This window comes from Lethenteron reissneri, chromosome 25, assembly GCF_015708825.2.
Source record: "Lethenteron reissneri isolate LAM-NWPU_2019-01 chromosome 25, ASM1570882v1, whole genome shotgun sequence".
Lineage (NCBI taxonomy): Eukaryota > Metazoa > Chordata > Hyperoartia > Petromyzontiformes > Petromyzontidae > Lethenteron > Lethenteron reissneri.
The window spans coordinates 4,662,210-4,688,721 of NC_083803.1; the positions used below are offsets into that span (position 1 = coordinate 4,662,210).

Below are 26,512 nucleotides of genomic sequence, written 5' to 3' on the forward strand. Positions count from 1 at the left end.
ACATATATCTGTCCCTTTTATAACAAGGCTCTGTATGTGTGGCTCATGATCGGCTTGGCAAGTCGTTCTGGTTTATGGCTTACTGGCCTTAGGTGAGGCTGATAAGCACAGGTGGCGGTCAAGTACGCACTGTATCAGCAACCCTCTTGTGTTTGGGGCCGACAACTTCATGAGCACGCACGAGTTAGGCGACTCGTGAATGTAACGTAGCACGACCCCGAACTTCGCGTTGTTTGTGTTGGTAATACGATCGCTGTCCTTCCTCGGCGCCTCCAGTTGGCTACTTATGGTACGACAGAAAGTCTTAACGTGCGTACGTGTGTGATCGTGGGTATGCACTCTCACAGCTTGAATTTAAATGTGAGACAAGGTCGTTGTGTCTCGTGGAAGGTTTCCCATTCTTGGCACTTTTTTTAATCCTTTATATTAAGTTTGCTTGCTTGCTTGCTCGCTTACGACCGTGCAAATCTTTCGGTCGTTTTTTATCCCACTACCCGTGATCCAATCGAGCTGACATTTTGCACACAGACTCGTTGTGCGTGACAATTTATTTTCGTGAAATTTTTTTTTGCAAAATTGTACACTTTTTAGGAAAAAATAAATGATATTTAATTACCAATTGCTTAATGGTGGCAGGAAATCATCTGACCCATAGGTGGCAGCCATCTCAAGCCAGAGGACGAGATGACTCTAGCCGCCACGCATATAAAGGATTTATAGTGAAAAACTTTGTTTTTACGGGTTAATTTTTAACCAACGTCTGTCATCTTTGTCATTGCGAGAGTCAGCGTGCAGGTGAGATCAAGAGAGCCACCGCTGGATATACAGTGCGACGAACCCATCACCGCCACACATGAATGTCTGTCCAGCCGTCCTCTCAACGCTTGTTACCCAACGTGTTGTGGCTGTAGGTCATTGGGGCTGGAAATAAAACGCACCGTTAGCCTTCTCTAAATTATTAACACGCGACCTCATTGCGAGCTTCTCATCAGACCCGTGCGTCATGATACGCCCACGTCCCCTGGTATGATGGAATAATGTGCAGCACTTGCGAGAAAAAAAATCATTCGCAACAATAAATCTAAAACGATTCAAACTAGAGCGCACCGCCAAGCGTTGCTGTATACCAGCGTCACACTTAACGTGTGTCTCGCTACCTTGGGTGTTGGGGTGGAACTTGCTGGGTGGCGTGCGACTTGCTGGATGGTGTGTGTGTTGGGGTGGGACTTGCTGGATGGCGAGTGTGTTGGGGTGGGACTTGCTGGGTGGCGTGCGACTTGCTGGATGGTGTGTGTGTTGGGGTGGGACTTGCTGGATGGTGAGTGTGTTGGGGTGGGACTTGCTGGGTGGCGTGCGACTTGCTGGATGGTGTGTGTGTTGGGGTGGGACTTGCTGGATGGCGAGTGTGTTGGGGTGGGACTTGCTGGGTGGCGTGCGACTTGCTGGATGGTGTGTGTGTGTTGGGGTGGGACTTGCTGGATGGCGAGTGTGTTGGGGTGGGACTTGCTGGGTGGCGTGCGACTTGCTGGATGGTGTGTGTGTTGGGGTGGGACTTGCTGGATGGCGTGTGTTGGGGTGGGCCTTGCTGGGTGGCGTGTGACTTGCTGGATGGTGTGTGTTGGGGTAGGATCACACTGGATGGCGTGTGTGTTGGGGTGGGATCTCGCTGGATGGCGAGTGTGTTGGGGTGGGACTTGCTGGATGGCGCGTGTGTTGGGGTGGGACTTGCTGGATGGCGAGTGTGTTGGGGTGGGACTTGCTGGGTGGCGTGTGACTTGCTGGATGGTGTGTGTTGGGGTGGGATCACACTGGATGGCGTGTGTGTTGGGGTGGGATCTCGCTGGATGGCGAGTGTGTTGGGGTGGGACTTGCTGGATGGCGTTTGTGTTGGGGTGGGACTTGCTGGATCCCGTGTGTGTTGGGGTGGGACTTGCTGGATGGCGTGTGTGTTGGGGTGGGACTTGCTGGATCCCGTGTGTGTTGGGGTGGGACTTTCTGGGTGGCGTGTGTGTTGGGGTGGGACTTGCTGGATGGCGTGTGTGTTGGGGTGGGACTTGCTGGATGGCGTGTGTGTTGGGGTGGGACTTGCTGGATGGCACGTGTGTTGGGGTGGGACTTGCTGGGTGGCGTGTGTGTTGGGGTGGGACTTGCTGGGTGGCGTGTGTGTTGGGGTGGGACTTGCTGGATGCCGTGTGTGTTGGGGTGGGACTTACTGGGTGGCGTGTGTGTTGGGGTGGGACTTGCTGGGTGGCGTGCGTGTTGGGGTGGGACTTGCTGGATGCCGTGTGTGTTGGGGTGGGACTTGCTGGGTGGCGTGTGTGTTGGGGTGGAACTTGCTGGATGGTGTGTGTGTTGGGGTGGGACTTGCTGGGTGGCGCGTGTGTTGGGGTGGGACTTGCTGGATGGCGTGTGTGTTGGGGTGGGACTTGCTGGATGGCGCATGTGTTGGGGTGGTACTTGCTGTATGGCGTGTGTGTTGGGGTGGGACTTGCTGGATGGCGCGTGTGTTGGGGTGGGACTTGCTGGGTGGCGTGTGTGTTGGGGTGGGATTTGCTGGATGGTGTGTGTGTTGGGGTGGGACTTGCTGGATGGCGTGTGTGTTGGGGTGGGACTTGCTGGATGGTGTGTGTGTTGGGGTGGGACTTGCTGGATCCCGTGTGTGTTGGGGTGGGACTTGCTGGATGGCGTGTGCGTTGGGGTGGGACTTGCTGGATGGCGCGTGTGTTGGGGTTGGATCACACTGGATGGCGTGTGTGTTGGGGTGGGATCACGCTGGGTGCCGTGTGTGTTGGGGTGGGACTTGCTGGGTGGCGAGTGTGTTGGGGTGGGACTTGCTGGGTGGCGAGTGTGTTGGGGTGGGACTTGCTGGATGGTGTGTGTGTTGGGGTGGTACTTGCTGGATGCCGTGTGTGTTGGGGTGGGACTTGCTGGATGCCATGTGTGTTGGGGTGGGACTTGCTGGATGCCGTGTGTGTTGGGGTGGTACTTGCTGGATGGTGTGTGTGTTGGGGTGGGACTTGCTGGATGCCGTGTGTGTTGGGGTGGGACTTGCTGGATGCCGTTTGTGTTGGGGTGGGACTTGCTGGATGGTGTGTGTGTTGGGGTGGGACTTGCTGGATCCCGTGTGTGTTGGGGGAGGGATTTTGCTGGATGTCACGCCAGGGACGTACTTAATGTCACCCATGTAAAAAAAAGGAGCTTTGGGAGCAGGGTGGATGTTTTCCTTTGAGGTTTGGCTTCCTTAGTTTGTTTGACAAAACCCATTACCAACTTTGCAGAACGTCTGCCTAATTGTACTGTACGGCTTACTTGCGGCCTGTTTCTTAGAAACTGATACCGATGAGAATGTCAAAAATGTGTTGCGTAAAATATATATATCAGCGTCCAGCGCGGTCTTTCTTTGCTAGAAGTTTTAAAATTCATTAAGTACCTAGAAAGTGTGTGATTGATATTAGTGGATTCGTTTTTCCTTCCTCGACATGTTGGAAGACTTTGGAACATATCCAAGGCTATATACTATCCCTGCGCAAATTGGAACATTCCTTCATTGCCTTCGCCCGCGCAGTGGCCGGCAAACAGCCTTCACCATTGGACCCTGTTCTGTCATGACCTTCAAAGTATCTGTGGAACATACCAGTTTCACTGGGGGATTTTGGTTTTTTTGGAAAGCTCCATTCTTGCTCCACCCCAGTCAATATTTTCCCTGCTGCATTGCTTCTGCCGGCAACGCAGCACTTTTACAAGGGCGATGGTGGTTCAAAGCAGTTTGAGGTAGAAATGCTGAACAGAATTGAGGCAGCTTGGGTTCCCTGATAACACTTTTCCCACAAGTGACCCGCGCCGTGACCGTGCTGAGCCAGACCGGCGTGCCTCAGGAGGCAACAGGTTGTTGTTTTTGCGTGCAGCAGAAGTCTCTGTGCTTTCGTCTTCGCATGTATTTAATGAGTCGAGACGCATGTTAATGATGCGGTGATGGTTCGTACTCTAGAGATGAGTTTCGGACAACAAAAAATAAGGATTTCTGGTTTTTCAGGAATATTTCGAATAATTTTTGTATTTTCAATCAATAATAGCGTCTAGATTTGAAGCTTTCGTGACTGCAAGGATTCATACTCTTAGGTTTTTTTTTCCGGTAAAGTCCTGTACGTCACGTTACGTGACTTTACCGAAAAAACCTAAGAGTATTAACAGCGTCATTTAATTTGTCTTCGTCACAAAAGTTAAATCACTCGGTGCCACGTTGACCGCATTTTTGTTGAGAAAACTAAATTGGCGTGACCTTTCGGAATAATCTGTAACACTTTTTTCCTTCGCAATATCTGAAATTTCATATCGTGGCCTATTTTCGTTTATTTAAAAAAATTCGGATTATTTCGAAATTCGAGAGCGCACATCCCTATCGTCCCCACAGCGTACTGACCGACGTCACAAACAATGAACGCGTCATTAGCCCTGGCCCTGTTTCTGGCCCTGATTGGCCTTGAGCCAGATTCCGATGTCTCGTGAAACCAGCCAATGGCGCGGCGTTGGTAAATAACCAGTGGAAAATCGTGCACACCCGCTCTGGCTTGGCTCGGATGTTCCAGCGAACAAAGAGTCTGAGACGACACAGGATTTGGAAATGGGGGGGGGGGGGGGGGCAGGGGTTGTCCTGCATGATTGTTATCAGTGTCTGTGATCTTTCCTGACTGGGACAGTGAGTCTCAATTGGAGACCAGCTGACCTCGTCAACAACACAAACTTATCTCGTGTCTCATCTCCAGCCCCAAAGTAGCTCGCCTTCCACAGCACCAGTTGTTCTGCTTTAGACACCGATAGTTATTCCACTCCACAGGTTTTTCATCTCCAGCGAACGATGCACGCATACTTTGTGTGTATTTGACTTTCTTTTTTTTAGGCCGACTCGGTGTCGGAGATATGCATTTTCAGGAATGCATACAAACAAGTCGGGCTTGGTCCTTGCATATAATGGAGCCGCTGTATTTAAAATAGTCCTCCAAAGATCCGTGGGCAAGATTCTTAGCATTTTATTACACTCTGCAGTGTAATGTGCACGACGGATGATGCCGAATTTCATGTAAAAATGAAATGGAATAGGGCACATGCAGGCAAACGATTATGCCAGGGTCCTCTACGTTATTCGGCACTGTAGTCGGGTCTGACAATTTGCGTGAATATAATGTAGCTCGTTTGAATAAGATTTACAAATCAACCGTTAGGTCGGCATGACCCTTGGGGTTGTAGCATCCACTAAACTTTATGATCGTGCACATTGTGGAGCGTACACAGTATGGCATATTTATGAAACCATCAACATACTAATTGAAAGCCTCATCAATGCACTGGCAGTGATAGGCCTCTCCATACCAATATAACATTGAGCATTTCGTAATCGCTTCTTGTCCGAGTATGGGAGAGTTGTGCTATAAGATGCACCATTCCCCCTGCCTCGTGTGTAAACGGCTTCTCTCCCTGCAGGCAGTTGGCAAAACGAATAAAGGGAGCAATCAATCCATGCCTGTGTGGGAGGACTCAAATTGTAGTGGGGCCAGCGGGAAGCATGAAATGTCCCGTTGTGCAATCCCCCCCCCCCCGCCCGCCCGCACTGGTGAGCGGCCCATGTTGAAACGCACGGGGGCCATGTGTGGTAGCAGCGTCCCCTCCGAGAGTCCCTTCCCCTTTGCCAGTCAGGGTCACGTGACCGACGGGTTCCCGTGATTGACGGGGTCAAGTCGCGTTGGGCTGGGGAAGCTGGCGAAACTGCACGTTCGAGCCGGAATGGGCCACGGAGCAACTGAGGATTTGCTCCCTCATCAGCCAGCAGTTGACATGAGTTGATATGAGTTGATATGAGTTGACCAGATTGTAAAGCGGCTCAAGTCAAGGATCGGTGGTGGGTCCTTGAGAAATGCCTCTTTGCACATTGCTGCCGTACAACCCTGCTTCTCTGCTCCATGGGTTTGATCAGGTCACGGTGACTGCTCAGAGTGGTCTTGGTATCATCGACTGTCTTAGGGACTCCTTGTAGATACAGCACTGCAGAGCAGCGTGTGCTGGAGGCTCCTTGACTGGCGTCGGGGGCGCTGACCTATCATGGCAGTATAAGGTGCATGCCATCAATCCCTGGCTGGCATGTCTACTCTCAGTTTTCATGGCACCTTGTGTGTGTTTTTATTATTTCGGCAGCAACTGATGGCAAATCGAGTGTCAGTAATAGGTCTGTTTTGGGAAATCATAACTTTGGAAAACCCGTCACTGTCAACCCTAAAAACACATGTGTTTAGATCTCAGGGGTTAAGTTTAGTTTTGGATTAGGGCTGGTTTATGGCTTCGGGGTTAAGGTTAGGTTAGAGTTGGGCAAAGGGATGGTTTGTATTCATATTTGGTTGGCTTGAAGAGAAACGTGTCTCTGCTATATTGTGAGTAAAGTGGTGTTCATCTCCACTGAGAGCCTTAGGCCAGGGGTGTACATTCCACATTCCCATGATGGGTGCCAGTCTCTATAAAACATCACTCATTGCATCAGCTCCGAGGGGAGGGGGGAGGTGGGGTTGAAAAGCGTAGTCGACCCCCAATAAGGATTTGAACCTGCCACATTTCTGATTTCGAGCTGAGCGCAAACCACATCTCCACCCAGCCAGCCAGCCAGGTTAGAACTAAGGTCCCCTTACCCCAAGGATGGGTTAGGCTAAGGTCAGGGTCGTGCGTGTCTGCCGAGGCGGCGTGTTCGCCCGTGGGCCCGCGTGTCTGCTCGCCCCGCTGTCTGCTTTGTGCGGCGATGGAGAAAGCGTTCGCCTACTCTGAAGGCCGACGGACAAAGGCACTTTTGTGACGTAGTGATGTCAGCACATTTTCGGTGACTTTAGGATAAAACCATCCACTATGCGGTGGGCGCTGGATTGTTCGTCAAAATTTCGGATTCTTATTGATGGAAAAAAGGCTTATAAAGAGGTTTTTTAGTATGTGCCCCGTCCGGTTTCTACGCAGACTTGAGTGTGGATGAAAAATACATCCACGGCAGCCAAGTAACCTACTTTACGAACGATAATCCTCAAACACAGGACGCGTGTAAATATGTGACGGAAAAATGTAAAGTGCACAAAGAAGTGTGTATGCTTGGAATTACTTCGGGAGACAAAAAAAGTAGAACGAATGGATGAATGAACATTTACAATTTAGAGACATGATGTTGACTTGGGAAAGGTAAGTGTACTTGGCCAGGACATGTTCCGTGAAGGAGTAATAGCCGGTGGTTGAGACGAACAGCAGAGTGGCAGCCAAAGAAGTGAACACACCCGACGAGACGGCCACTTTGGAGACGGGAATGACATCGACTCGTGTGGAGATGATGGATTGTGACATCGCAGGGTCACGAGCAAGAGCGACAGCTTTGGGAGACCTTCGTCAAGCTGTGGATTGATGATGATGATGAATCCACTGCAGCAGCATGCAATGAGTTTCTATTGTATGGTGCAAGGGTGGAGCAGCTGGAATATTGCCTCCTACCTCTGGTGTTCGGTGGAGCTGTCAAAGCCGTGCATATCTGTTCTCAATCACACACTAACAACACTGCCACCATTCACCACCATATGCTACTGTGTTCTGGTGTGCTGGGGCGAATTTGCTCATGTTATTTTTAAAAAGCCTAACACATTCTAGCATTCCATTACGGTGTGCAGAGTAATCAGCTGCGCAGTATGTTTAAAGCACAGCAATTTTTATTTTAAATAACCATGGCATTATATGAGCAGCATTGCTTATAAAGTACGATAACAAAAATATTTTTTCGTCCAAAAAGCTGGCTCGTCATTCAAAGTCCGCACCTCTTCGGCATATGTGTATTTACATTTAAGCATCCAGGTATTTGTCTGTGTAAGCACAGGCGATGCTGGCTCTGTGCCCCCGGAGCATGCGATATCTGTTGGGCCATGCCACAGAATGTCTGTCTCTGCGTCAGCTGATCACTCGCTGCGCTTGCTTCTCTTGCCGCTGTTGTTGCGCAACGACCGATCCCGCTTGAGCCGGGCTATGCGGACACGGACACGGGACCGTCCCTGTCGCGCTCGCAGACGCAGAGGCAGGCGCGCGGCACAGCAGAACTGGAGGGTGCCGAGACACCGGCCTAACCGGCGTCCCCCCCTCCCAACACCCTCATTTATTTGCCACAACAAACACACGCAGTTGTTCATGCATCAACAAAGCTCCACCTTGCAGAGGAGGATAGCGAGGGCTGGTCATGTTGGCTGTTGGCGCACAGCTCTTGTGACCACGGCCCCACGTGCAGTGTCACTTTTTTTGCAGGATCTGTGGCATATTTGGCGCATCCTGGCCCGTGCGACTCGCTGTCTTTTACAGATTTGTCGACTGGTAACGGCAGACTGTGCACTTGGCGATCAGCGCGATGCCTTCATGGAGCCGGGCTCCACGAGACTGTCAGTTGATCTTGACGGGAAATCCTGTCCATTTTCACAAACCTTGTCACCGGCTTTAATGCTCGTGAATTTGAAGACCGTAGCTGAGTGTGTGCAGAGCCCGAACCTGCGATGTTGACTCTTCAGGTACATCAACAGAGGCGGCAGTGTAAGGGAGCAGTATCCTGTTTGTGGCCCATGAATGAGCGAGGCGGTCGTCATGGCTGCGATCCGTGTTTATTTGGGTGGCCGCTTACTGTGTCTGTAATTGACTTGCTAACTGACACGTGGCCGCATCGTCTGACAATGGGCGTCTCATTGACGCCTTCGGTCACAGACGCTGGTTTCCGTATCTTAGCTGCCTTTGTGCAAAGTTTAGGAAATGTTATATGTCCATCTGCAGATATTTTTAGGCTTCATGCCACGTGGCCTGTGGCTAGATGTATGGTATTTTGTTGTTGTAGCATTGTTACACAATGGTCATGCTTTTTAAGGACTTTCAGAAGACAGTTGCTGTTCTAACTTCCCCACTAAGCACACCCCCCCCCCCCCCTTGCTGCGTTGTACTCATATTCTCGGAACCGGTCGGACGATTCGGTTAATTTGATTCTCTCCGAGATTTTTAGCTCGCGCTGTGAACGTAATAATGTTATTCACTTGGCTCGGATAATCCCTCCAAATGCAAATCTTATTTCCAAGGGTGTCCTGGCCAGATTGCAGCACGGATACACAAGCTCCACATTACTTTTACGAATTCAGCAGATGTAACCGATTAATATTGCGCACCAGAGTAATACGTCGTTTTAGAAATTGTGAATGTAAGACAAACAGTTGAGTGAAATTAAAAATAATGGTACCAGATTGTTAGAAGATTAAGTGCATAGAATAAATTATGGGTTTTTGGAGTCCAACTGCCCAGGCTGCCCAGGCTGCCCAGGCTGTACTCTGGCCAAAGACCACTAGATGAACGATTAGATTTAATTTATACCAACATAAGCAATGTTCCCACAACGTGTAAGGGCGATAAACTTAATAAATACAAATCTATAAATCCTAGCAGTGAAAGCTCTTGCCAAGTTCTTCCTTGCCAAGATGAGAGACATTCAGCCACTTAGGTAGCTGCCGCTTGGAGCCCAATAATTCTTACGTGGGATGGACGCCGGCCGTGCCGTGATTGGCTGAGAGTCGCGGGTCACTGTTGTTTGTGAGCGTGACATCGTTCCGAAGCACCGGGTCCCCGTCAGCGGCTACGGGGTGGTGTCACGAGACGCAGGATGACGGTGGCGCGCGTGGTCGCGACGAAGGCAAACTCCGCGCCCATTCATTCTGCACGTTTTTATCACAAAGCACCTGTGTTCAAATACATCCGACAGAGTCATGTTGTGACGTTTATGTTTTATTTTTATTATTTTATTATTTCCCTTCTACGTGACTTTACCGAAAGAACCAAGAAGATGAATCCCTGCAGTCACGAAAGCTTTAAATCGAAAAATGTTGCGACGAATTTGTGTTCGGAAATTTTCCGTCGCGCATCGTGACTGTGAGTCTGCACGTTTTTCGAGGACCTCCTCTCAGAAAGGATCTGTGAATGTATTCTTTAAACTAAAAAAAAACTCGAATGGAATCCTTGTAAGTCATAACCAGTCAATAAACACTGCGAAGAGGGTCACTTCGTCTGAAGCATAACACTTCCCCTGTATACCAGCGCACAAATCCCAGAGATAAAAGCGGTTAACGTACACTTTTTGGTGGCATAAATATTGCGCGTTAAGAGCACGCAGCCTCGTCGGCGGTGTTGGTGGCTACCACTCGTGCTTAACTCATAAGCGAGACCGAAGGAGAGGAATTGGAACTGATTTAAAATCCTAGCTTCAAGGCATCGACAGAGCACGGGGATGTGAAGCGAGTGGCGTTGGTGGCTTGCGGTGGAGTGCCCTTGTGTGCCTGCTATGCGTGCTATGCGTGGTATGCGTCTGCCGGCTGTAAAACTGCAGATGGATGTGCTTTTATTGGAGTGGAAGACAACAGGGTTGCATGAAAAGGGCGCACAATCACTGTCAGAAACTCCATTTTCAGCAGCTTTGAACGGAGCGTTGGGCTCCAAGAATCTTCATTCACCGTGTTTCACACTAATCTCTGGTGTTCACGTTCGCGTTGATACGTTTTTACGTCACTGTTTTAGTGGTGAAGTTTTTTTTTTGCTAAAAAATGTAAACGGCAAAAAAAAAGCCCAAACATTTTCACCATCGCCTGTTGTTTTTTTTTTAAACAGCACTTTGAGGGCCTTTTCTCGCTGTGACAGCCGGAGGACATTACACAGAGAAAAGTTTCAACAGAGTATTCATGATGTTACACCTGTTGGTGTAAATGGTCTCGGCGTGGATATGAGCATGCTCCTGCAGAAAGTGTGAGCAAATTTGTGTGCGTTTGCACTTAAGAGTGTGTTTGTGCGCGCAAGGGCAGGTGCGTTTGCACAAGGCTTCTGTTTTGTTGTGTGCGTGTATAAACACAGGTGCCTTTTGGGTATGTGTGTGTGTATGTGTGTTGGGACTAGGTTGTGGGGAGCGGTAGTGTAGCGGTTAGCGCGCTGCGCTACGAACCTGGCGACCCGGGTTCAATTCCTGCTCACTGCCAACACCGGTGACGATTATCTGAACCGGTCCTGGGCCTCCCCTAGGTCGACTCAGCCTCAAATGAGTACCTGGTGCGATGTGTAACAATTGCTGGGCGTTGTGCTGGCCACCCACCAACTTGTGTCCCGTTCTGGCCTTCATAGATGCTCGCTATAAGAGGACTTGCCCCCAGTAGTCTGTTAAGACTATACGGGGATCTTTGTCTTTGTGTGTTGGGACCAGGTTGTGAGTTGTTGTGCACGTGGCTGAAGGTGTTGACCACGCCGAGTTTGTCAGAATTCGCAGCCTACACAAATGTAAACAAATGAAATGTCGCCATAAATGATCGACAATAGTTCAAGTAAAAGCCTTAATGAGTTAACGAAATTAATCACCTGGCAATGTACGGCACGTTGATGTGTGTACATGCTACTGATCGTGCAGCGCCAGTTATTTGAAGTCGGGCACGTGACTGGGCACGTGACTTGGCCCAGCAGCAGCACGTTCGCCGCGAGTTGCAGAGGTTCACGGTTCGAATCCAGCAACCGCCCTGTTTAATACTGTGGGTGTAATTACCATAATGAGGCTACTTCATGTCTTCTGAACAGCAGACGTGAAGTAGAGTAGCCATTGCCTGCATCGGCGTCCAAATTTGCCAATGAAACATTGCAATTGTCGCCCCCAACTTGCAGATTAATTCCCCAGGTTACTTGAAAATGCTGCTCAGGCTTTACCGTGAACACACTTGTGTTGTTATTCTTAGTAACCTAACCCTTATCTGGTTTTATAAAGCACGTGTATGTTTACTTTTGGGTAAGGGAGGCGGTAATGAGGTTTGAGCATATGGAACAGTAAAGCAATGCACAGTGTGTGTGTGTATTCCATACAGCTTGACTACAAAACATAATCACCAAACGCTAAAATACCATAGCTTACTTTTCAATGTGGTAACCGCGAACATCGGTACACACGTCGTCATAATACTAACAATACACAGTGCTCTCGTCAATACGCATTGACCATGCTTCTCCGCGCTGGTGAGTGCGGTTTGGCGATGGTTGCAAGGTGGGGGGGGGGGGGGTTCCTGAGGGCTGATTCAGATAACCACTCACCACTGATGTCCATCGTAGGCCCAGATTCAAAGTCAGAGCGGCTGGGTTTCACGAGGCCGTGTGCTAACCACACTGCACCATCACTACTCCCAATCTGCATGTACAATAGGTACAGCTAATGTATTTAGACAAGACCTGCGTTATGAAATAAGTGGCTTTCTTTACACACGTACAAGCCCAGAGATAAATTCCTTTTTTCAAGGGAGACCTGGGAAAACAACTTGTATAGAACGCCAAAAACATTTAATACAAAACCTTAAAAAATGGACAGAATTAATTTTTACGGTCAACATAGTGGCAAGCGTGTAGCAATTATCCCCCCAGCAATACAACGAATTGTCTTGATTCAGGTGCACGATGCAATGAAATAATTTCCAGTTTTTTTATGTCTCGTATTTATCATCTCGTTGGCGTTATTCCTCGTTTTTTTTGTATCCGTCTTGTTTTTTTTCTCTCTACAGTTTCATTTGCCCCGTTAGCCTACGTGTAAACATGACAATACAGCCCGAGTCTCACACACATGCAAACTCATGCGATGCACAGTAAACTCTCGGCTACCCTGGGCAACGTTGAGGTGGGTGACTCATATAACGCAAGAATGCACGGTAAATGCAAAATAGCAAAACGTGTGTAAATTAGAGGCGAAAAACGTGAATTGTTTACCCACGTAGAATGTGGTTGGATGTCTAAATTATGTCGTCTGTTTTTATAACTTCTTGTTGACTTGTTTGTGAAGAGCAGCTAAACATTGCAACCAGCATTCACCTAAGAAATAGATGTTATTTATTTGTTCGCAATGACGGTTAAACCGCAAACCCGGATATGCAACCCACGGATAATCGAGAGTTTGCCGTGTCACGAGTGTCAGAATCGAGTGAAATCTTGGAATCGACGCGTCGCCACCCGTCTGCCCGATCTTAAACATTTCCGGCTGCCGCTCGCGGCGGGGGCCACCGTTGTGCACGTGCTCACGGGGGGACGCGCTGTCTCTGTCCGTCGTGAAAGTCCTGCTGCAGGAGCGCGTGGAGAACGACGACCTGGAGGCCAAGACGCTGAAGATCACCGACTTTGGGCTGGCCCGCGAGTGGTACAAGACGACGATGATGAGCGCGGCCGGAACCTACGCTTGGATGGCGCCCGAGGTCATCAAGTCGTCCACCTTTTCCAAGGGCAGCGACGTCTGGAGGTGAGGCGCGTCGCGTCGTCCCGAGTCGTGCCTCGGCGAGCGTTCGTGTTCGTACGATTTTTTTAAGATGCGTCCCAATATCGCCCGTAAACATCGACGGGGTCAAATTCCAAGGCTCCGGTGTGTTTTCGGCTGTGTCGCCAAGATGTGTATGCGTCGCGTTGTCTCTTTATTTGACTCTATTGCTTGCATTCTTATGGGCAGCTTGATAAAGTGCTTCCGTCATGGCTACTTCTAGCAGTGGTCGGCAGGCACAAACCGCTGATCTTGAACACTGCGAATTTCGTAATTAGCTGTGGTCAGTTTGGAATATGCACCATGACACAAGCAACTCTGTGGCTTTCCCGTGTGAATGATGGTATGGTCACGTAATTCCTCATTTGCAGCAGACGGCACACTTTGGGGATTGGGGTTGGACACTGACCTACTGACCAATCCGCTACCCATGTTGGTGACTGCCGATGTGATTAACTGAGCCTCAAGATAACTGCCTAGGATGCTGATAATTGTTTTTTTACCCTTCTATCTGGCAACAAAACTGACACCTTTTTTACAAGGAGTCATGTTTGCATAGACCACAATACCTGCATCCATAATGCAAACAAAAAACATAACTCTGATAATGACTCCTTGTAAAAAAGGTGTCAGTTTTGTTGCCAGATAGAAGGGTAAAAAACCAATTATATTTTTTACTGGCAAATGAGGTTCCAATGGTGCCTAGGATGCTGTGAGAACGCATGTGCTGCTTCACCGTGCTTTTGGGTTTTTTAACTTTTTTTTTCCAAAATAGATTCCATGGTGTTCTATTCGTGTCGTTTCAGTTCCTCTCATAGAGCAGTGTCGCCCAATCTGGTTCACACAGTAGTGGACCAGATAGATAGTAGTGGGCAACACTATCCCACTTGGCCTGTTGCAGAGAGCATTGCTCATCGCATGATAGTCAAACTGATGTTTGTAATTCTCAGAGCTAGAATTTTGGCAAATTAAGCACTCGCACACATTTTTGGGCAGATTCTTGGATTTTAACCCAGGATCTCGGCGATGCCAGCTCATTGCTCTGACCTATACACCGCCTTCCATGCCATCGAGTTTTCAGCATTGTACAAAGTAGGGATGGAACGGGGCATGTAGCTTTACTGATTGTCATGATTTGATACACGTATTAAATTGTGCATCTAAGAATTTATTATTTAGGACTCGTGCTGAATATATGTCGGTGTCACGTTTGGCATTATGAAACAAATGAGACGGTGTGAATGAAACGACAAACAGTACAGGCAATTGATTCACGAGTGGATGTGCGGTCCTGAATCAGGCTGGGTTGCGTGTGGGGTGGAATTGTTGCGTCAGTAAATGTATCGTATCTAATACAGCGTTACCTTGACTTTCGTCCACTTGACTTTCGTCGCTTCGCTCTTTCGGCCGTTTTCACTTGTAACCACATTTCAAATTTCGTCCACGCGGCTTTCCTCTTTCGTCCAATTTCATCCAAAACCTTCCGTGACGTTCGTGCCACGCACCGTCTTTTTTGTTGAGTCTTTGAATAGAAGTCGTTCAGTGAGCATCTCTCATATTTGTGTTTATTCCTCTATTATTAATACTGTACTTATTTCTGTGATTATGCTGTAAACAATTCATCGTTCTTTTTATGATAATAGTATAATCCTACAGTGTTCATAGTTATTTTCACGATTATAAAACACGTGTACAGTATTCATACTGTGCTTATTTTTGTGATTACTGTAAAATACTTATTTTTGTCCTCTAATATATTCATAATGGGAACTAAGTGTGGTGATAGAAAAGCTCAAATAACCCATAAGGTTCTAAATTTGCAAGAAGAGCTTGACATGATCAAACTTAATTAGCAAGGCATGCTGATATAAGTCGCATGCTCGGCGTTTTTATATTTACTCTAGTTATTTGCATGTTCGTTTTTCGCCGGCCAAAATCAATTTGCAAACTAAATAAAAGCTCTGCTTGACATTCGTCCATGCTCTGGTCCCTAACCAGACAAAAGTTCAACGTATTCCTGCACGAGCAGCACCGCCCTATGTGCGAGCGGCCCTTCCCCCCCAACACGCATCTCCGTCCGTCCACCCGACGTGGTGAATCACCAGGACTTAACTTCTCATTGAGTCGCTGGTAGACCGGGCAGTGGCACGTGACTGGTAGCCACAGTGAGATGTGTGCTGGATTCGGTGTGCCACGTGCAGAAATATATTTTATAGGTCGCCGAGCCGGACAAGGCCCGACCGAAATGCTCACACGTCCCCCCCTCGCGCGTTTGCCCACCGCGTGCCCCCCCCCCTCCCCCCCTCTGCAGCTACGGCGTGCTGCTGTGGGAGCTGCTGACGGGCGAGGTGCCGTACCGCGGCATCGACGGGCTGGCCGTGGCGTACGGCGTCGCCGTCAACAAGCTCACCCTGCCCATCCCTTCCACCTGCCCGGAGCCCTTCTCCAAGCTCATGACAGGTGAGCGGCTCCCTGCCCCGCTCTGCCGCCTTGCTCGATGATCCTTCGTTTGCCCGTCGTCGTTAAAGGGAGACGCGACCGGCAAAACAAAAAAAGCATTTGTTGTTACTGCACCTTCCTCGTGCCGCTCACGAGTCTTTATCTCTATTTACGAGTGGTCGTTACTTGAACAGACGAGAGCCGGTTGAGGCTAAAGTCTCTTTTTCAAGGGAGAGCTGGTTGACAGGAGTGATGCAATACACGTGTAAATGAGTGTTGAAAAGAATCGCATATATATATTCGGTAACCAAGCAAATTATGTGAACGTGTAACAAAGTGCAAATGAAGCAATATACAAAGTGTTGACGGAACTTGAATTTAGGAACGAAATACATCGACGGATAATGCGTCTCCTTCATCTATCCATCTCTTCACATAAAAAAAATAGTTCTTACACAACCCGCCAGCCACACGGCCTTCTGGGAGTGCGTAATTCCAATAGCATTGATTCTATGCAGGGAAACTCTGGACTGGTTTTGACATGCAGCGTCTCATCGGCAGAGATGACTAACTTGACGACTTACGTACGTTTCGGAAGCCTACTAGTCTCGAAAAGAAGGAACAAGAAGTAGAGAAAGAGTGATTGTGCACCAGATGGGCACCGGAGAGGGACGTGAAACGGAGATGTTTAGATGTGAGCAGTGCAAGGCACTCTGTGCAGGACACACACAAGTTGAAGAACTTCACTGGGCCCATATCATCGCAGAAGGGAGAGGGAGCAGTCGTAAGCTGATGCACGCTGTGGTTCGAAAGCAATTACGGTACATTCATCGTGTCCACGCGGCGAATATCGCCTCCCGATAAATACTCATTGGGAAGGAATGGCTTTAAAAGTGAAAGAGAAGCAGTGTTGTTCCGTGTAACGAGAGAAAAATCATATTAGCCTGTGACGTCGTTAGAGCCGTAAACACTCGTCATGTCACTGCGGTGTAAGTTTCATTGTCAATGAGGACATTTCAGAATGTTGATACACCACTGCAGTGATTGCGCTCCTTAAAGCTTCCTTGAAGAGCTTTGGATTCGACCTGAAAAGCAGGGAAACCCCGAGCACAGGACCGACCTGCCTGGAGAAGAAAAGTACAGCACGGAGCAGTCTTCTGTGAGAGTAGGAGAAGCTCCTGCGCTATCTTGGTGTGCCACAGACAATTCCGGGCTTGGATTGGCCTGTTCAGCCATCTGCGCACTCATCAAAACCCAACAAAATGACCAACGTGCCATGGTCATCATCAACTTGATGTACGAACACTGTGAGATCTCTTTTACCAGTGGCAAAATATAGTAGTAGGTTTTTACCCTTTTAAACTGGTACAAAACTGACACCTTTATTCAAGGCATCATGTTTGCAATAACCACAACACAAGTAGTCAAAAAAGCAAACAAAAAGAAGCAACTCTGATAATGATAATGATATGCACTGTCCTTGAAGTTGATTGGTCCACACCCGAGACGGCTTTCTTTAGAGCCTAGTCCCCATTGGTGTTGGACCAGATGACACCAGAAGGCGTACAACTCAAACACAGTGCAATATCAGAGTATTGAGAGCTCGGGGTAAGCATTTACACTATGAGATCTCTTACCAGTGGACGAACAAGCGAGGGAGAGAGAGATCACGGTCCTTAAAGGCATTTGAAGAATACATCACTTTTTGTCATTAACCAAATTAAAACCTCATTTGAGACGGACCAAAGCATACAGCTCGTACCCAGAGCTTGAAACGCAGGGATGGAAACACAAGACCTGTGTTGTTTGGGTTGTGTCTGCCCTTAAGAGTAGTTGTGGGATACTGCACCTCACGTATCACATCCGCACAAGTTGAAACTTGATGTTTGCCAGGAGAATCGCTGTGGATCGTAAACGATCCGCCGCTCATTTTATTATTCTCGAACTCTGTTGACTCTGCTACGCGCTTGTGATGGGACTGCTTCTATATTTGCTGCGATCGAAAAACAACAAGTCCAAAACATGTTCATCTCGGCGCAGCGATCACACCGACCACTGTTGGTGTTTGGCTCTTGAGCTGCGCCGCCGTGTGAAACGCTATCGTATTATCTGAATTTGACATTGCGCAGTCCGCTTGCATGGCATGTACCAAGACCACCGATTTTTTTTAAGCCATCAGCCCATTGGCCGATTCAATAACATTCCAAAGGCCAAATGTGTATCCTGTGACTGGCAGTGTGGCAAGACCTCCCGATCAATTGAGAAATGTGTTTTTTCTCCATGAAACTTCCTGACTCGTCAACCCCGTGGTGTGGCGTGGTGTCGGAACACATTGCCGTAGCTATTGAGTGTGCAGGCCGTGCAATTGCACTGAGGCCCACGGGCCTGATGAAAGGCTTCGGCACGGTGCTACGAAGAGGGGGAGAAACTGAGCCCGGTAACCCCATTTCATTCCCTCCACCGGGGGTCCATGCCAGCCATGCTTTTGCCACTGTCCAAACAGGCTGCTTTGCCCACACAAACGTGGCATCGCCTCCCAGGCACTCTCTCCAAACTCTTATTCCAGTAATTATGTTTTAGTTGACGTTATGAAATTATTCTCGCCCACAACCAACTCCAGGCACTTCCAGGTCAGTAGGAAACAGAAATATTTTTTATCCTTTACGCTATTTAATGTGAAGCGCAGCCTCATTGTAAACAACGTATTTCTGTAGCAGTAGCGGCAGCAGCAGTTACTGACACTGGAAAAATCCCTCTGAGAAGGTCGTTTGGCCGAGGGGGTTTATGACAAAAAAAGGTGCTTTTATGTTTTACGTGGTCAGACAAATATGGGAAGTAGGTGAATTGTCTACTTATTTATTACGAGTTCATGAAGCCCGTCTTCACCAGGCAAAAGTTTTCAATGTATAATAATAATTAGCCTGATATGATTGTTTTAATCTAAATCAGACACTAACAAAACTACTCCAAAAAATGTTATTTTGTTGTTAACGACTTGATTTAGCTTATATTTAAAGACGTACCCATGAGAAACCGCTCAATTTAAATATTCCGTTCTTTTTTATTAGAAAGAACATAAATTAATTATCTTAATACTCGTTTTCGAATTCGGATTTGAACATCATTCAAATGCGTATTTTTTCGTTCAAAACCGCGTTAATCCAAAATATCTAAAAAACAATAAAAGATAGAACCAATGGTTCTCGCTTAAATTTTATTTGCTGTTTAACGCTCTACGAAAGGGAAAATCTCTCAATCTTATATTTTGAACGGTTTCTGAATGACTTAATAGGGCACTTAAAATCGATATCTGGGGGCCTTAAAATGACAATTCTCGGATTTTCCCTGTTGCGTGTGTCCTAAAAGCTACATTATGTACCAAATTTCTGCTTTCTACCTTGTCGGGAAAGTCCCCTAGAGGTTTTTGAGACTTACAGATTCAGGTCTTTATAGAGATGAAAAACAATCCCCTACGTCACTTTGGGGGAAGTCCCTGCGTGTGGATGCGTGAGCCTATGCTGCCCCCTGTTGGACGTATGCGGACCCTGCAGATGGTGGCCGAATGGCTGTGTGTACAGAGCACAGCAGGTAGAAGGGAAGGCTTGCTGCTGTAGATATTATTTTCTCCGCGAGGTGCCCCGGTGGTGGGGGGGGGGGGGGGGGGGTATTAAAATGCGAGTGGCTCCTGCGCTCACGTTGAACTCGGGTCCAGGATATGGTGAGGCACAAGTGGGCGCCACGGTGACGAGATGTCCAAACGTCCCGCAGGTAATTCCAGTGGCGAAAGCCACGAGCTAGTAGAGCAGACGCAGCCTCGGTGGGCTTAGGTCAGAGGTCGCAAACGGGTTTTGATTCCTTACCCGTACCCGTACGCACCAGGGTCGCAAACGGGTACCCGTACCCTACCCGATACCCGGCTACCTGTACCCGGCCGGGTATCGGGTAGGGTACGGGTACCCGATTGCGACCTCTGGGATGAAGCCATGTTGCAGGCGCGGTCGGGTTGATTCTAGGAACTCGAATTGTGAGAAGAGACAAGACGTTGGGAAATGAGTGACAAACGGTTACTCGCCAGTGACTCACGGCCTACCCGTACCCGGCCACACCAGGGTCGCAAACGGGTACGGGTAGCCGGGTATCGGGTAGGGTACGGGTATCGGGTAAGGTACGGGTATAGGGTACCCGGTTGCAACCTCTGGCTTAGGTGTGTGTGACCGTGCTGTCCCAGCGGCGGCTGTCGAGGTAAGGGTTGCGAGGAGCGCGGATCGCCACCCGGGTTGAGCGATCCGCGCCGCTGCCTCGCGCCTAGGCTGCCCGCTGGAGAAACGTGTCAAATGCAAAACAAGTTGCCCGAGCGTGAGAGAGGGGGACGGAGTGCGGAGGCCCGATAATTTGCGACAAATGGTAGCACCTCGAGTGACTGCAGGGGTGGTGATGTGAGCCAATTGCCTGCAACACAACTACATTGACATGCAGTGGTCGCAACGAGCCGATATACAACTGTATATATTACCGGCAATTCTCAGTAGGCCAAACACGTTTCCCGGCGGTTTTCAGACCGCTTCCGATTCCAATACAGAATGATGATGTTTCCGCAGAGGGGAGACTGGAGTTAACGCAGGCTGCAGGGTGAATAAAATTTATAACCAGGACTCTATATTTCCATTTCCACCACTGCCGTGCAGGTCATGGAGGTTATTTAACCACACTTCACTCCACTGTGTATGAAAAAAGAAAAGGCTTTAACCTTTCTCGAAATAATACAGGAGTTGAGATGTTCAGATACCAAATAGACACGTGTTGCAAGGCATCAAAAGTCTGCTTTAACCACACGTGCGTGCTTGTCGTAAAGCATTCACACGAACTTCCTTTGATAATGTATGCATTGGACTTTGAAACTGATTTGGCCCTGTCTCAGCAGTACCAGACCAGCGAACACCAAAAGGCAAACAAGCATCAATGAGTTAATGATGACGTCACCCTGCTACTGCTCTATATAAGAACGGGAGACAGAGCAGAGCCTCACCATTCTGGTGAATTGCCCGATGATGCTGGATGCAATTACCAGCGAAACGTCGTACAACTCTAATTGTAAATGTTGTGGTTTCACGCTTCAACACACCGGTGGGCTAAAGCAGTGAACGAATTTGTCTTTTGTCAACGTGACGCTTTTTTTGCTGATTGGCCGTGTCGGGTGGTGGAGGGTTACGACACATTTATGAATAACGCGATCTAAACCCAAAAACGTTGATTATGAAGCATCAAAGGCAATGCAAACAATAAAGCATTCATAGCTCGGGTATAACTGTTATATTTATGGTCCCATCCATGTAACTGCATGTATATCGTGAACTTAATAATCGATATTTATAATTTTATTGTGCAAGTCGATGCATCATCGTTCCCGCCCACGAAATAATAATAAGTGCTTCGCCCATCCTCCCCGCGATGCGAACGCAGAGTGCTGGGACCCCGATCCGCACTCGCGGCCCCCGTTCTCACGCATCCTCGACGAGCTGGTGGCCGTGCAGGAGTCGGGCATCTTCCACATCCCGCAGGAGTCCTTCCACTCCCTGCAGGACGACTGGAAGCTGGAGATCCAGCACATGTTTGACGAGCTGCGCGCGAAGGAGAAGGTACGCCGTGGGGCGCCCACCGCCACTGGCTGCCAGCCAGCCGTCCACGTTGACGCACAAACTGTGGCAGATGCTGCGCACACACCTGACGCACAGATGGAAAATAAAAAAAACTCTCCAGTGCTTGGCCATTGCAGAACAAGACCGTGCAACGTATAACGACGCAATGCCCGATCCACAGATACGAAGGAGACGTCACGGCGACACACTCCGCTGCTACTGACGCAGTTATCTGGTTTGACCACCTAAATGTAAAATTGTAATCGTTGCCCTGCATCTACATCAGCCGTACGAAAAGAGAAGGGACTTACCCTGGAGAACGCCTGCCAATTGATGAAAAATCTAAACAAAGAATTTGGTGATGCTGCGTTTTGCGGTGGTGCACAAGAACAAATAACAAAAACGCATTTGTCCACGTTGGTGGTTCTTGACGAATCCGTCGAGTTCGTTTTGATCAAAGCGTTAGCCCAAAATCTGGAGACGACAGCCGGTGTTAAAAGGAAATGCAAAACCAGCGATAAAATTAAAACGCACGCATCCCCTCCCCCCTCCCAGTGACGTAATCACTTGTGACGTCGTCTCGCGACATCATCTCGTCGTGCGGCCCAAAACACTGTTATACCCGAGGACAAACGCCCGTTGGAAAGTGTTGCAGAATCTTTGCGTGCGCATGCTTATTGTTCTTCTCCGTTGAGAAAAGTACATTTGCGACTTGAAAAAGTTTCACCTCAACGGAGGCGCGCTCCCCCCCACCACCCCTCCTCTGTCGCTGATCGCTGCGCGCAGGAGCTGCGCACGCGGGAGGAGGAGCTGATGCGCGCGTCGCTGCAGCAGAAGTCGCAGGAGGAGCTGCTCAAGAGGCGCGAGCAGGAGCTGGCCGACCGCGAGATCGACGTGCTGGAGCGAGAGCTGCACATTCTCATCCACCACATCTACCAGGACAAGCCGTGCGTCAAGAAGCGCAAGGGGCACTTTGCGCGCGCGCGGCTCAAGCTCAGCAAGGACGGCAACCGCATCAGCCTCCCCTCAGGTTTGTGGTCCCCGCCGCGCCCACCGTACCGTCCCAGAGTGCCACCGCACCTTGCCCACCGCACGACGAGACCCACAATGCTTCACCGATTGGATGTAAAGCTGACTGTCGCACATCAGTAAAATGATTAGACTGGTCCACCTCTGAGCCACACCACTCTTCTGTTCCTAGGCCTCTGCGTTCTCTTCCCATCTGTATACTGTGTAATTATTCTTTGGTTCTTTCGATAAAGTCACGTATAAAGAAAAAATAATAAATTAAATAATAACATACGACGTTTCGATTGCAACACAATCGATTGCAACACAATCGAAACGTCGTATGTTATTATTTAATTTATTATTTTTTCTTTATACGTGACTTTACCGAAAGAACCAAAGAGTAATTCCTGCAGTCACGAAAGCTCCAAAGTTAAGATTGATACTGTGTAATGTTTTTTTCTAAAAAATAAAATTACTTTTCTGTGATTACGTTACCGCTGCGTCGATTACTAATATTGCGCGTAATTTCGGCGTAAATGGCCAAAATCATATTCCACGTCTCTCTTGGTAAATGTACGGTAGAGTATATACTCTTAGGTTCTTTCGGTAAAGTCACGTAGATAGGAAAATAATAAATAATAGATCACGACGTTTCGATTGCAACAACAAGCGATCGTCCACAGGTGAAAGAGAGAAACATGCCTCTGTGATGAGGCATTATATAGAGGGGCATGGGGGGAGGGGAGGCCTTAAAGGGGCGAGAGGGTGGGGATAAAAAGAGGGCTTGGGTGAGAGAGAGAAAAGAAATGTGACAAGGAATCTTAGATATCAAACTTAACAAAATTTTGAAATGTAATGCAACTCAGAGAGTCGGCTAACACAACAGTTAACACTTTACCTGGTTGATTGCTAAATTTTGAATTCCAACCCCACCCTCTCGCCCCTTTACGGCCTCCCCCCATGCCCCTCTGTATAATGCCTCGTCACAGAGGCATGTTTCTCTCTTCACCTGTGGACGATCGCTTGTTGTTGCGATCGAAATGTCGTGAAATATTATTTATTTATTTATTTTCCTATCTACGTGACTTTCCCGAAAGAACCTCAGAGTATGAAATCCTGCGGTCACGAAAGCTTCTAATCAAGGAAGAGTATATGTTAATGGATTTGACAAAATGAAATGATTGACTGTATGATCGAAACTTTTTTGTTTTTTCGGTCAAGTCACGTAGGTAACTTTACCAAAAAACCCAAAAAGTATGATTCCTTGCGGTCACGAAAACTTCAAATCTGTACGATCGAAATTAAATGAAACTTGACAATAATTCTCACTGCAGAATGTTGTGGTGGCGGCGTGCAGCGTTGGCACGGTAGTTAGTGCACTGCAGCATGAACCTGGCCAGCTGAGTTCCATTCCTGGCCAAGGCTCACATCGGTGACACGTGATATCTGAACCTGTCCTGGCCCCCCCCGCCCCCCCCGACATCGAATGTCACTGACCAGCGAGGTGAAGTACGATCAAACAACTCCCACAACCGACCCGGCTTAGGGACACCTTCGCCCACGAGTGGATTGACATAGGGCTTTCAATTATCAGAATTATCAACGTGGGTTCACGGAAATGCCCATATATGATGCTCTTCTTGTGCGCCACGGTGGAGAGATGTTAACTACCTCGCCTGGTCTAAAGAAGGTCGTGGGTTCAATCCCAACTCTGATGCCTGTATATTTGGAATTTGCATGTTCTCTCCGTGGTCGCGTGGATTTATTTGGTTGCTATAAATCTCCACACGATAAGCCACTTAGTTGAGCTATCATTTGTGCCCAGGTCACTTTTGAAAAAGCTGTAGAGCTCAGTGGGTCTTAACTGGTAAAATTACAATAGTGTATAATTGTGTTGTTTTTGCATTCGTGGTTCTGATTCGTTTTTTTAAATCGGCGCCACTTCGTTCTCCAGACTTCCAGCACAAGATCACGGTGCAGGCGTCCCCCGACCGCAGGATAAGCGTCGATACCCCGCCCGGCAGCCCCGCACTCATCCCCCGCCTGCGCGCCATCCACCGTGGGTCTCGCACGCACGTTGCACCCACACGCGCACACACACACACTTGCATATATGCGTAAGATTTTTTACGTGCAATTTTATTGAGGTACTGTGTGTTGTCTTGGTGTGTTCTGCGACGATTTTTGTTGTTTTGTTGCCTTGCCCTCATGTGGGAATTGGTGTACTTATGCAATTTGAACTTCTATACTTTATCTATTTTACGTATTATTTTTCGTGATTTTCTTACCTTTCCCACACTTAGCACTCCCATCTTTATTTTATACATTGTTGTCGTAACTTTCTGACCTGCCCCTAACGGACATCTGTGGAAAAAGAGCTTCATAGCTCATCGGATTTCTCCAGGATGAATACAGATTCTGATTCTGAGATTGTTCCCTCTGTGGGTGCCCTCATCGGTTGCGATGACGGTCTGGCTGCAGTGGCCGGATCGAGCGGTACGAGGCTGTGGGGCCGCAGCGCGGGCTCGCCGAGAAAGGATGACGATCGCAGGAACGGGGACAAGAAGGGGCGAGGGAGGGGAGGCGTCTCTGGGCCTCAGAGGGAGAGGAGCAGCCTGGAGGACAGGTGCGTGAGCCTCCCACTCTCTCCCTTGCCACCGGTGCTCCAGCAGCGTCACAAGCAATGGGGAGCCCTGAATGTGTTAGGAGGGTCACATTTTGAAACCACAGTTGTGTTTGCACTCGCAGGATTGATGACCTGATGAGGTAGCCAAATGGCTCAGAGGTCAGTGCTGAGCTGGTACCACTAAGATCCTGGGTTCAAGTTCTCATGCGTTAGTGAGTTGACGGCCTTAGTCCAGTCTTCAGTCACTGCACACACACAAACAAACCTCATTCAAATTGGTTTTGCACTTCATTTTTATAAATTCCAGCTGTGTACCGCCTTCTCCTGACGAGCTAGGGCATGGTACATCCTCAACGTCCACGAGAAGGGAGTTTCACAACATTTATACGATCACCAACTCTCGCCTCCACAGTGCTGGATTACCGGCGTGCCCCACTATCGCCAGGCTTGCAAAAAGAAAAATGAACCCGTAAAAACAAAGATTTTCACTATAAATCCTTTATATGCGTGGCATCGGTTTTATTTTATTATTCATTTCTGTTTTTCTTGAGTAAGAGTTTCATTTTTATCACATTGGTATTTTAAATTAAATATGAAAAAAACATTTTCCTAAAAAGTGGAAAATTTTGGAACATTTTTTTAACGAAAATAAATTGTCACGCACAACGAGTCTGTGTGCAAAATGTCAGCTCAATTGGATCACGGGAAGTGGGTTAAAAAACGACCGAAAGATTTGCACGGTCGTAAGTGCGCAAGCAAGCAAGTGAACTTAATATAAAGGATTTAAAAAGATATGACAGGCGACACCTTGGGCGAATGGCTCTTACCCACAATATGTGTGCGGTGGGGGAAGGCCCATTGTCCCGAGGCTTGTGGTTTTACCTTTTGTGGCAGCGTTTTTGATGCACGTGTTGCGTTCTTTATTGTTTATGCGTGCGTGTGCACCAAATAATAGATTAAAAAATATCAGTTTCGATGTCACGCGACAGAGAGGATTGGAAAATAGGCTGTGCCCTACTTGTATGGAAGAGATGTCACTCGAAGGGATCTCGGATCTAGCTCTCTGATCTTTGCTTCTCGAGGCAGGTCTCTCTAACCCCATGGGTTGCATTGAGAGATTTAATTGTGTTCTCTGTCTCGTGATGTGACGTCAACAGCGCAATCAGGATATAATTGGGGAACAGTATTTAATAATAAAAATTACTAGCTGGATAGTGTGACCGTTGTTAAACCATCCACAACAGATGATTTCACTGTGTAACAAAATAAATGTTTTGTTCCTGGGTAGTAAAGATTATTTCCTGATTGCTTATGCCTCAAAAGTACAGAAAATGGCTATTATGCCCCACAAACTTTGCTTTTGTGACCAGATCACAATTTACATATTTTCAATGAGAAAACGTGGTGTGCATTTGTGTCATTCCTTCACACAAAGTCCTGGTCACAAAAGCAAAGTTTGTGGGG

General features: G+C 48.2%; 1 protein-coding gene across 1 annotated transcript in view; it reads left to right on the forward strand.

Moving 5' to 3' along the window:
- LOC133347067 (mitogen-activated protein kinase kinase kinase 9-like) overlaps window positions 1-26,512 on the forward strand; it is a 44,669-nt gene that overhangs the window by 12,455 nt on the left and 5,702 nt on the right. The window contains 6 exon segments of the mRNA XM_061558974.1: window positions 13,141-13,321; window positions 15,648-15,796; window positions 21,236-21,411; window positions 22,198-22,441; window positions 24,377-24,481; window positions 24,904-25,048. Of these exon segments, the coding sequence (XP_061414958.1) occupies window positions 13,141-13,321; window positions 15,648-15,796; window positions 21,236-21,411; window positions 22,198-22,441; window positions 24,377-24,481; window positions 24,904-25,048 (1,000 nt within the window).